Source organism: Parambassis ranga, chromosome 10 (assembly GCF_900634625.1).
Source record: "Parambassis ranga chromosome 10, fParRan2.1, whole genome shotgun sequence".
Taxonomy (NCBI): Eukaryota; Metazoa; Chordata; class Actinopteri; family Ambassidae; genus Parambassis; species Parambassis ranga.
Window position 1 is genome coordinate 8881387 of NC_041031.1, and position 13261 is coordinate 8894647.

General features: G+C 45.4%; 1 protein-coding gene across 1 annotated transcript; it reads left to right on the forward strand.

Annotated features, from left to right (window-relative positions):
* Positions 1–1530: 1530 nt before the first annotated feature.
* On the forward strand, positions 1531–7035 carry LOC114443022 (uncharacterized). The gene has a single exon (XM_028416929.1). The coding sequence runs from the start codon at positions 1531–1533 to the stop codon at positions 6811–6813; it is 5283 nt and encodes a 1760-aa protein (XP_028272730.1). The 3' UTR covers positions 6814–7035.
* The last annotated feature ends 6226 nt before the right edge of the window (positions 7036–13261 follow it).

The window sequence follows — 13261 nt, forward strand, 5'->3', positions numbered from 1 at the left end:
GACACCACAACTACTCCTGAGACCCAAGGTACAAGGTTAGAGGCTGGACTAGACAGCACTGTTTCTTCACCTGTCCCCCGATACACACCTCCCTCACCTGTCAGTTCAATAGCAAGATCCCCTGAGCCTGTGGAGCCTGAATTAAAAAGCACAGCTCCCTCACCTGGCCTGCTCAGTGCTGCCTCTTCAGCCAAATCTGAGACAAGAACTCCCTCTCCTGACCCATCATCTGAAGTCAGACACAATTCAACATTTTGTCAAATCAGGACGCAGGTGTCCTCACCTGTGGTGAGTTATAGTTTATCTCCATCACCTGGAATAAGGGACAGCTGCTCTCCCACAGAGCACAGACATACAACTCCCTCACCTGAAATCAGGATTACAAGATCCTCACCAGAAGTTAGGAGTAACGAGCAGTCATCTAATTTAGAGACACCTTCAGCCTCTCCTCTTCTAGAGCCTCCCTCTGCTTTATCACGAAGCCCCACGTCCTCTCCTCATATCACAGGGATTTCTTACTCTGTTGTTCAGCCTGAGGACAGGGATTCACCCCTGTTTCCTGAACTCGCTCATCTCTCTACTCTGGAGCCAGACGGGACACATATGTCCTCTGAACCAAGGAGTCTTACTGCAAGCCGCAACAGTACGGAGAGCAGAGGTACGCCGAAAGACTCACCTCACACATTAGGCTTCTCAAGCTCTGTCCAACAGTCTGAAATATATCAGCACAGGTACCAAACCCCTTCCCCTCAGCCAAATCCTCACACCCCATCCCCTAAACCAAGATATCAAACCCCTTCACCTGACAGGCATCAGAGTCCATCCTCACATTACTCAAGCAGAGATCCATCACCTGCTGCTTTATTTCCTGGGCAGAGATATCAGCGTTCACCTGCATCCGTCTCCCCAGAGTACATCCCTCAGAACCCACAACCTGCTTCTCCTGTAAGGAAAACACCTGAGGTTGAAAGGAATTCCTCTTCACTTGATATTACAGAAACACAATTGCCCACGGTTTTGGGAAACGATAGTGTGTCTCCTTCATTTCAATTAGATAGGACAGACAGGTCAGCTGAAATCAAAAGCTGTTCACCAGTGGAGATTGTTTGTTCATCTGTGTCTACTTCACCTGCTTTTACAAAGGAAGACAGCTTGCCGAAACAAAGCACAGAGAAAGAGAGACCCCCAAGCAAGCAAGAAACCTTTCAGGATAGATCAAGTGTAGCTTCCTCCTCTGAAGAAAGGCAAGAGGTTTGCCCCCTATTTTTTCAGAGAGAAGACACTGAAATCAAATCTCCATCCCCTAATCTTATTGTCTCCAAGGACAAGAGTCCAAACATTTCCCCTGTTCATAGAGCCATATCCAACTCACCTGTGCAAAGACTAGAAAACCACCAATCTGAATTCACTAATTACTCGCTGACTTCTGAGAACAGTAACTTATTAAAATCAACCTTTACACCCGCAAGCTTAAGAAAACAGCTGACACCCAAAGTTAGACGTGAAAACAGAGAGCGGTCCACTGAAGACATGTCTCGTCATGTAAGCAGAAGGCGGACACCATCTCCACCACTCACCAGGTTTACACCTGTCCACATCATAGCCCCAGAAAAGCCATACAGACAGTGGCAGAACAGAAGCCGCAGCCCCTCTCAGGTTGTAACATCTCCACCAAGTGGTAATTTACAGAAAGCGGTGGCAAACAGGGAAAGCCCCTATGCTGCTGACAGTAATAGCCAGGCCCACTGGGTCAGACAAGGAAGGCAATTGGAGATGGAGAGTGAAATGCTGCTGGAGCAGCAGAGAGAGGTAGATAGAGAGAGGCAAAGGGACAGAGAGATTGGAAGAGGGAGAAAGAGGGAGGAGCGGGTTTCAGAAAAAGGGGAGGGGTGGCAGGGGGACGCCAGTTACAGAGGGGAACAGGTTGAGCTGTCATTCAGTGCCAGGAATAGAAAAGGACCTGTGAGTCGCAGTGCAGCTCCCACAAGCAGAGAGACCCGTCAGGGACTGCCAACAGTGCATTCCTATTCAGAGAGCCTGCTTGCCCCAAGACAGCTACAGCAACAACCTAGACTCGCCTCTCAACAAGACACCAGGGGTGTTAGTGCCAGTCGACGGCTCCAGCACAGGGCATCCCAGAACAAGATCACTGCTCCTGGATGTGTGGTTGTAAACAGGCCCTGTCAGAGTTCCAGCTCCAGCATGGGGAGTGAACTGGATGAGGCAGACAATGAGGTGAAATGGTTCACAGACTTGGCTTTCCGCAGCTTGTCAAGCCCTGAGGTAGACTACCTCGACATGTACAACTCCAGCCACCGTTCATCTACAAACATTTCTCAACCATCTACCCAAGATAGCCCAGCTGGAGTCAACGCTGCCTGGCCGGCCTATGCTGACTTCAGAGGGTCTGCTCCAAAGCTGGACCATGATGAGCTTTCCTTCCAGCAACCTCCTGCATGCTATCCAGATGGCCTTGATACAGCTAGGTGTTATGAGTTGGGCAGCTTTGAATGTGTAGATGTGGCTGTAGAGAAAGAGGAGTGCAGGAGGGTGAGAAGAGGGGTGCCGAAGAGACAAATACAGCTAAAGAGAAAGAATAACACAGAAGGGAAGCAGGATGAGAGCAGTGAAAATAGCAGCCCTGGGCTTCCAGTGATGGTGGAAAGTCCCTCTCAAGAGACTCACACCAGGGCGACGCTCATGAGACAACACAGCACACCAGCAGCAATACAAGAATGCTACCCTACTGAGTGCAGCCCAGAGCCCAATCAACAAAATGAAAGAAAATCCAAACTCCAGAAATCTGCCTCTATGGATGAAACATGCACTAAAACCAAGATGGCTACTTGCCTCATTAAAAGTGTGTTGTCTAAGAAGATGCAAAGTGTGGACAAACAACCTGATGGTGAGGATCTGAGCCCTACGTTTGTGGAGAACAGCCCACCAACAGAGAGTGAAAAACCTGATGCACATAATCTAAGTTCCAGTCTTCAGTCAGATCACAGTTTGTCATCTGAGGGTCTTCCTGTGAGAGGGGAGCCATGCACAAAGGAGGAAAGCAAACCACCCAAAAGCTTTGGAGTGAGATCCACTAACAGGCCAAGCTCCTCCAGCAGCAGCAGAAGTGTTAACTTCTCACAGACTGACAGTGAGGAGGCTGATTCCCAAAGCAGGAATGCAACCCCATTAAGATCTGAAATGAGATCAGAACTGAAGGTGCCATTTGACAGTAAACAGCAAAGAACTGAACAAGCAGATGACAGCAAAAAATACGAAAGGGAGGAAGGTGACTCAGCGAATGCCACTGCCAAAAACCCAGTGGCTCCTTCTGCCACTGGATCCAGCAGCATGCAGACTGGGATGACAAACAGAGACCAGGAATGTGAAAACACAGAGGACCATAAACAACTGCAACAGGGTGACAAGGGCCCCAGCATGTCAACAACACAAGACGCTACAATGAAAGCTGTGGAGAAGAAGAAAGCCTCCTTAAATGTTTGTCTCACGCCTGAAGCAGAAAACAAACCTGCCTCTTCCCCTGATGTGACTGACAGAGAAAGGGAGGAAAGGATGGAGATAAGTGCAGAAACAAAAAAGGAGGCAGAAGAAAGTGAGAATAACAAAGTTAAGGGCCCAATTCACAAAGTCAGAGATGTGAGGCGGCTCGTAAAAAATACATACAACCTGTCTTTTAAGGCAGCTACTGCTGTAAACATGAATGAGGACAGAGGGACAGAAGAAATCATAGCAGGGGAGGAGATCGATGTACAACAGGAGATAAAGAGGGAGGAAAGAGAAGAGGAGTTCTGGAAAGAGGAACAGACAGAGGAAGTAAAAGATTCAAAGATGTTAACTCCTCCTCTTCCAAATAAAGGAAAGTGCCCAACAGCTTTACAACCAATGCAAATAGAATACAAGGCTGTGTGCTGGAAAGAAGACAAAAATAAAATCACGTGTGTCAAGAAAGAATCTGAATACCCAGGTGACAAACCTCAGGCTTCTTCAAAGCCCCTCACAGAGATAAATGAGGAATCACATGCATTGAAGGTGCATCACATGACTGGGGATGCTGCTAAATGTGAACATGAAACAACAGAAATACAAGAGAGAGAAATGCACAAAGTTCCAGATAATGAGAAACCTGTGGTGGTTAGAACAGACAGGAAACCTCCTGTGCTGGGAAGCCTCCCTAAAATGCCAAGTAAGGAACGAGAGGTGTCCACTGCTGTGGTATTAATAAGAGAAGCACCAAGTAAGACAAAGACATCTGCTGCATCCCCAGCACGAGAAGAGATTCCCAGCCCAATCCAAGCTCCTGCTACTTCACCTTCACCTGGGCCCCTTGCACAGGGCAGTGCCCCCGGTGGCCACTCAGTTTCTATGATATTAAAGGAGAAAGGCTACCAAGCTGACATTGGAGCAGTGGTGGGTGACCCGAATGCAGCTGGAAGTAAAGGAGCACCCCGTAAACATGTGAACAGTCTGGAGATTCCTCTGCAGACGATACCTCATTCAGAGGGAGGCTGGACTGAGTCTCAAAGAGAGAGGACATTCTCCTCCTCATCCTCCACTTGCGGCACCTCACCAGCAACAGAAGCCCTGATGAAGACCAGAGAAGATGAGGGAGTCAGCATTACAGGAAAAGACACAGAAAAACAGAAAGGTTTTTCTGTGCTGAGGAATACACAGGAGCAAACACCACTTCCTGCCAAACAAAAAGACCTAGGAGACTTTGAAGCAGTGAAAAGACTAGATCCAACTTTTCCTCCAAGGTCCCCTGCAATACGGAGATTTAAACCACAGCCAATTGAGGTGAAGTCGCTGTCGAAAGAACCACCTAAGCAAGAGATGCCCACAAACTCTGCAGGAAGCAACAGGCCTCAAACCATTGAAGTTAAATCTATAGCTAAAAACTGTCAAAAGCCAGCAGTGCCTCCCAAACCGAGCTGCAAATTCAAACCATCAGATTTAGGAACAAACGAAGCACAGAGACCATCAACAATGTCAACTATGAAGGCACAGGGTGAGGAGAGATCTCAAACTATTGTAGTGAGCTCACCGACAATCTACAGAAAAATTTCCAGTGATTCCACTTCAACGTCAAATTATTCAAGAAAACTAGCTGTGTCTGCAGTGTCCAGTCTCAAGCCTCCAGCTAACAAAACAACAGCTACCGCCATCTCCGCCCTGTCAAACCAGTCAACAGCACCAGCAGACACAGAAACAGCCAATGACAGAGGACAGCAGCAGCAGCAGCCGCCGACTGCGTCTCCTCAGAGCAGCAGATACACACAAAAACCTATAACCTTAGCTACAGTTCCAACATCAGCCACAGCTTCATGTGTAACCTCAGCTTCAGGTCCAGGTCTTGGCCCAGTACCAAACCAAATCCCTGGAGCTGCCCCAGCTGGAGCCAGCCAGCCAGGCCGGCAAGCTGTTGTGGATCCCAACAGCCAACTGCCATGTCCCAGTGCAGCATACCCTCATGAACAAGCTATGCAAACAGCCTCAAACAATACAAAACAACCAGCTGCTGTTTCCACAACACAAGTACCAAGATACACTCAGCAGCCGTGTCGCAGATCTCTCTCCAGCGAACGCTCCCGAAGAGCAGAAGACCTGCGTTTTTATGCCTCAGATGATCCTCCAAGCTACGATGAAAGAGAGAGCTTCAGTCCACTCGCGCTCCCAGATTTAAGGTCAAATCGCTATCAGCCCTCCTCCCGTCCTCCTCCCTGCTCCTGCACAGCTGGCTGCCCCTCTCATCCCGGTCTCACACCACCTCACCATCACCGGAGCCCCCATAATCTCACCCCACCAGCCCCTTCACACTCTCCAGGCCAGGCACTACCTTATCCAGTGACTCAGCCCCCTCTGCGTCCACACCAGTGCAGACCTGATCCTCAGCCGATGAGCTACCTCCCCAGCTCCCCCAAATCAAGTCCTCATGGTCCAAACCAGCCTCCGACTATGTACCAGTCTCTCCACCAGCCTGCTCCCTGCCCTCCCCACCACTCCCTCATGCAGGGCTGCCCTGCTGACCGCCCATTGCCGCCAACGCAGCACATTGACTCTCGACGGCCTCCCATCCACAGGTCTCCCCATCAGCAGGCACCAGGTATGGCACCAGCTCCATACAGTGATCCTGGACACAGCCACTCGCCTGGCCTTCCTCCCATGGACCCTCAGTACCTGTGTGGCCCACAGAGCATGGGGCCGTCCTATGGCTCTGAATATGGGGGTGACAGCTCTAGTTTGTACTCAGAGAGTAGCTATGGACAGACACCTCGCAGAGTGCTCCTGGATCCTGAAACAGGAAAGTATTTTTATATCGAGGTGCCTGTACAGCCACTGAGGAAAATGTTGTTTGACCCAGAGACTGGTCAGTATGTGGAAGTTCTCATCCCTCAGCAAGCAATGTCACACTCAGGCCTGTATCCTCCTTCAGCTGCCCCCTACCCACCTCTCCACAACCCCAACATGTATGCCCCTGCTCCACAGTACATGCCCTACGGAGCTCCTCCTCCTCCTCCTCACCAAGCCCACCCCCAGGCTCAGCCCCAGCCACCCCGATATCCTGAGACCTCTGCTGCAGCAGCGATGCACCCAAGTGGGCCTGTGGTCAGCTACAGGAATCCTTCTGGTCAGGGGTCTAAGCCAGAGCCCCAGAACCATCCACCACTGGACCACAGTTACCTGGAGAGCATGTATTACGTCCCCACAGGGATGAATGCAAGCCCCAATACCACCCCACCAGACTATTACCACAAACATCCCCCCAACTTACCCCCAACAGGGGGGAAAAGGTCCTGAAATAGAGGGTAGCGACCGCCGTCCTGGAGCCTGTTGGGTTTAAAATACACAGTGTATAAAGGGGTGTCTAATGTTAGCCTGTAATGTTATTTGAGTTTTCACATTGCAACTGAAGACTGCAATTATTTGCTGCTATATTCTCTGCTGAGCTGCTTTGAAAACAAATCTATATTTATGATTCTTGTTTTAATAGTTTTGCAAATACAAGTGAGTCTGACTTTTTCTATGAGGTGTTCCAAAGATTATTACCTGATGTTTTTTATAAAGGGTAAGAACATCAATTGAGCATAATCAATGACGTGTGTACTTTCTCAAATTAAATCTAAAAAAAACTTGAAAAAAAACTGTTTAAAATGACCTCATATTTATTTTATTATTTTGTTTTCACCAGTATGTGATGAGTGAGTTTGTGCACATGATGTTTGCAACACAATGAAACAATAAATTGTCACATATGCATTGCTCTTTATTTGTGTTCTTGCTGGTATTGTAACTTTGGTGCTAATCTAATCGTGCAAATTACTGTTAAATTATTGGTTTACAAAATGTTGTTGCAGTGCAATAAATTATCAAATATTAAAATGTTAATGCTTTTTGCACTGAAATAAAAAAGTAGTGGAATAGAAAATACTGTGAATTGAAGCAGTGTGTATAGACCGCACAAACACTGCCACAACTCCTCACTGCTAGCACATCACACACTATACACACATACATGATACATGATATTCAATAATTAATCTATTAGAAATAACATTACCAATATTGCCAAAATATGGTTATAAGGCTATTATGAATGTGGGGAGATTGAAAGGATGAAAGGAGGCCCTTTGCCTACAGAGGGCGCTGGTCAGCAGCTGATGATTCATCGGTGTTTGGGTTTGTTTTTAATGTGGTGTCATGAGGTCACAGGAAGTGGAATTTACTCAAAACAAGTTCTTAAACTTACTGTGAGTTGTGCAAAACAAAGACATTATCAAATATGCTGCAGGAATGCCTATGAAGTCTGTAAACCTGTAGAAGCATATTGTCACCACAGGAGGGTACCAGAGACCATCAGAGAAGCACAGGAAGTCCCATCCTGAGAGATACAGAGGAGAAGACCCAGGCACAGCCAGACAGTTTAATGTTTCCGCATGTAAACCTGTAAACTTGTGAGCAGGACCTTATTGGTTAGGGTAAAGGGGCAGACGGCTGTCTGCTGTCTTTGATGTGCATGGTGGTAAAATTAATCACCAGTAAGCTATGGACTGAGAGTCCTTGGTGTGTTTGTTAATGTGCATGCCTGACTCAGTATTACACTTCTTCCTCCTTTTTAAAGTGTGTACTTTCTCAACAGAGAGAGAACATCCACAGTCTGTCAGTATTAATATAAGGACAGAATGAGAAGAGACACACTGATGTAACTGACAGTGTGTGTTACTACAAGGAGCCCTGAACCTGTGTATTCCTGGCATGTCTTTAAAAATGATAAGAATGCTGCCATTGGTTAGAAATTGTGTGTAATCGCAATAATCTTAGGCTAAAATCATCATTCATAGAAAATAAAACTGAACCCATGCCAACATTTTATGGCTAGGATCCTGTATTGTCACAACCTGGATAATGATTAGACACACCTTAGGGACACACACTAATCTATGTAAACCTCCTGACACGCCTTTACCAAATCACTTACCGACAAATACACATACACACTTCCAGAGACCTTGGGTCTGTTCCAAGAAGCTTACCAAACCTCTCAGAATTAAATCCAGAATTAAACTGCAATGTTTGTGTAGACAACCCTGACAACAGATTCAGTTTGTCTCTCAGATTCAAAGCCATGTCCTCCCTCTGCACATAGAGCTCATCATTGCAAATTGATGATAGTGGGTTTTTAGATTGCATATTAGTGGAAATATAACTTTGTGAAATGTTCAATAACTAGAATGTTGTAGCTCATCCTAACTAATCATTAATCATTGATAATCAACATCTGTCAGACACATCCTCTGTGTTTATGTTGTACATACATACAAAACAGACACCATGACATCATCAGTTGGGTTCTGCACTCTTTCCATTGTGTTATTATTATGATTCTGTGACCACTTTTCTACCCCACAGTGTGTCGACACACGCTGTGCAGGAGGCCCATCACCCTCACCACACCCAGGAGTGTGTGGGTGAGTTTGACCCCCTGGAGCCACGTTTGATATGGACCCACCGGAGGGCCGATTGGTCACTGGAAAAGTCTTCTCTGCATTGTCTGGTATCAGGAATGTAAAAAAAGAGTAGGTGGCATGGGTCGAGCTGCTTGATAAGTGACAGGGTTGGTAGTGATGATAAGTTAGGTTCTTTTGGAATAAAACGTGCCATGTGCTTCCTGACATTTTCCAGAGAACATCCTTCTGCATGTGCGGCCAGAGATTAGATTCAATAGCTGGTAGAAGTGAACTATCTAACTAATAATGATGTTACCACCTCGGAGAAAGGAGAGTCAGTCTGTGTATGAGTGAGTGAGTGAGTGTGTGTGTGGTCACTATTTTTATATAAATTCCAAACAAGCAGCTAGTTGTATGCAGCAAAGCAATAGCAAAGACATACCCGATTTTATTTAGTTTTATATCTTTACATTTATTTATTATCACAATAGAAAATGACACAACTAATAAATAAATAAAACATTAAATGTCATTACAAAAAACACTTCTCTACATGACTATGAGTGCCTTACCTGTGTTCTCGAGTCATGTCCATAAAAGGTCATCTTCCTGAAGGAAGTGGGCGGGGTTACCAGCAGTGTGTGTGCATGTGCTGATTGTGACAACCAACAGTGAGTGAAGCAACAAAAGGGGGAGGAGGGGAAGATAAGAAAAATGAGAACCCAGTGAACACATGAAACCGTGCCTTCTGGCATTCACCTTTGTTGCTTAGCAGCAGACAGCACAACAACGACTGCGTGTCGCAAGTCCTCTACTTGCGCGGTACCACTGTGTGTCATACAGACCCCCGTCTCCACCAGGTGCTTTGCCTACCTGAGCAAATTTCACGTCATCTCCTCTGATTGCTTCAGCTCAATAATAGTAATTATATGGCAGAAGTGATAAAACTTTAAATGACTCACCTGCACAGTAACTGCTGTATTTTAGCCCGGTGCTAAATGGACCAAACTAATGTTATATGAGCCACAACTGCAGCATTACAACAGTCTAAAAAAAGGAGATGTTTTCATTTATAGTGGAAATCATTAGTCTAGACTAGTCTAGTCCTGGTAGTGTCCCAGGACCCCTCATGTCTAGAGAGGAAATTGTTATTTAAAGTATGAGTCTATCTTTGTCTCCAAGACTGAGACACACATACACATGCACACACATAAACACACACACACATTATCCACTGTCGAGAATGAGGTAGCCCTGAAGAATATGATGTCATAGCCTGATCACTTTACCCGTCCTCCTACTCCTCCTCTTCTTCCTCACAGGACCTGGATGGCAGATCAATGAGAAATGGAAGGAATGAGCAGAGAGAGCCTGAGTGCATCTGTGTTTAAGTGGCTGGTGAGAACAAGAGAGACATGAGTTATTGGCTGGAACAAGCTCTTTGCTTCCTCCATCCTGAATCACTCAGAGCTGATGACATGTCTAAATTCTTATTGATACCATGCCATGTCAGCTATTTACTTCTTGAAGCACTACACATTTAAATGAGACAGCCACACATAGACTGCCGCCAACTGCTGAGAGGCCTGGCAATTATTAACGTGAGGGAATCTCCTGGGAATCAGCTTTTGGTCTGGTTCAATGTACAGGTTCAGTATGGTGTGGTGTGCATGGGTCACTGGATTCCTTCAGGATGAGGTAAAAGCAGTGAGTCAAACAAGGGTGGCCCCCGCTTCACACACTGTGGGCATTAGACATGTTAATAATAAAACTATTAGACACTGCAGACATCCGTCTCAAAGTTTTGATCAGAAATATTTATGTTTCCACCTCTCACTTAGGGGCCCTTCTCATTGCTTCACTGCCACGTCTGTGGAATGTCATAGTCGAAACAAAGCATTTAAAGGAGTTCCTTCAGTTTAGCAACATGCTGATGACTTCAGCTAATGTGCGTATCATTACAAGAGCAGCAAATCAAAGGTGAAGTCACGCATGCACTCTGTACAGTTCATCAAGTTTAATAATCATTGATTAACTGGGTCAAAGTTAACATGCTGCACTGACAGTTTCGAGGCCCATGTGAAATGTCGCAGTTTATAAGCAGGGCAAAAAAAAAACAAGCACAAAGCAGCCTGGAGTAAATCTATAATCAGCATCGAACAGGTTTAGCTGCCAGTCTGGAAAAATAGACAGTTTAAAGAACTGTGTTGACATTTTAGTAAGAGGGAACTCATTCCTCTAACACAGATAACATGAAGTAATGTCCAGATAGCGATAAAGGGCACACACTTATACCACTGCCAGCAAGACAGTGTGGTGATGTCTCCACCAACATTAAGTATCTCTTCATGTTTGAAGTAAAATAAAATAACAATAAAAAACCTTTGTCTGGTAATCTGCTACCCTGAGCTCATGGGCTTTCCACCCAAGAAACTCACACACAAGTGCTGGCGGCAACGCAGGGTGCTGAATTCAAACTTGGCAGAGAGCCCGGGAGATGACCTGCTTTCCTGGAAGGCCACTCGTCACCACACAGGAGACCACAGACAGATCTATGACATGATATTGACACACATTACCACAGAGCTGGGTATCTCCCACAGATTGTCAGCTCCCTTGGTGCAAGATTCAGGACAATAAGTGAATAGACAATATGTTATTTGTCGGACAGATCCTGAGAAATTCCTATAGAAACCTGTTACTATACAGATGAAACCTGACCCCACCACTTCTAACCAGAGACAACAGAGCCCTCACACCCAGAGTGTCCAGCCTAAAATTTTATATTTTGACCATTTCTGTTTAAAGTCTGCATCATATTTGTTTAGAAATAATGTTGTAGAGGTCATGATGTAAACATATCATTAGATTATGTAACACCTGATAAACATCTTCATGTGTCAGTGCCTTCCTCAAACAGACATGGTTTCTTGCATTCCAATGTCAAATTAAGACTTCAAATTGCAGGGGTGAGCTCTTTAGATTGGATACAATAATGGGTTTGATACTGGTGATCATGGTAACCATGTCAACAACAACATGATAAGGCACGTGGCAAACAATCAACATGTACTGGAAACTATACCTAATAGTTTTGTGGTCATGCAGGTCTTTGCCCCCAGATAATTTGTGGTATAGGCGCCGGCTACAGTAGGTGTTACATGGGGTTTTACAAACATTGTTTCTTTTTCCATACTGACTCAAATGGAATTTGAGATCACAGAGAAACATTTAACGTGAGGCGGCTCATATCAGGGCATGAAGTCAACATTGTGTTGAGCTGTTATTGTGTTGATAGGTGGAGGTGCAGCATGATAACAGATAAATGAGCTCTTTGTAAAAGGGCTTTTAAAATATGACAGAGACAAGACATCCGGTGCTAACCAACATAGATACATAAACATCAGGAGTCAGAAGGGTATGTGTTGGAGAATGTTCGGTCATATACAGTGTGGGGAAAATACAGCACATGAACTCAGCAACAATCAATCAGCTCTACTGGCAAAAAATGGCACCGGAACAAATGATTTAAAAAAACTTTGCTCGGTAATAGTTGTCGATCTATCTATCTGCAGGTCCACACAAATTTTGTTATCTGTCCAAGTCTGGCTGTCTGGAGAAGCTTGGATGTGCAGACATGAAACTTAAAATGTGAACTAAGACTGTGCGGACTGTGACGCTGTAACTGCCTTTGTATCTTTGGCTTTCATTAGCATGACACTGTCAAAGTGGTGGGGAGAAATTCCATTTAAAAATGTCTTAAAAAGTATGGGACAAGAATGTAAACAAGCATGTCCACTATCTGTGCTCAAACGCTGGACACAGAAACTACAAATTAGCCGTAATAAGAATAACTGTGCTGCGGCTGTCCAATTTATTTCTTGAAAGTGTTTGCATTTGCCTTCATAAGTGAGGTTGTACGACACAAATCAATGGAAGGGAAAAACCAAAGAGACATGTTTGGATGATTGCAGTGCTGCAAGTCTGCCGGGGTGGAAGCAGGCGGAGAAGGCTTTCTATTGTAGTGGAGAGAATATGAACTCTGACAAAGCCAGATTCCCTCCTACTGATGTGGTCACGGTGGCAGCAGTCTGATAAGGTCTTCTGAACCAAACTCAAAGAGTCTGTTGTCTTGTTTTGTGAGATCGAAATGATTTCCCCCTTTTCAAATACCTCTGTGGTCTGTTTTCAGACAGCAGCTTACAGATTTGATGGTGTCCCTGCCCTGTGGATGCCTACAGTGATGGCTGTTTGATCTGATAAAGTGTCTGTCACCTTTTTAGAACTGCCATTGTTCTTCT

What these genes read in the sequence shown, in the direction of transcription:
- LOC114443022 (XM_028416929.1), top strand. Translation starts at nt 1,531, where the DNA reads ATGTCTCGTCATGTAAGCAGAAGGCGGACACCATCTCCACCACTCACC.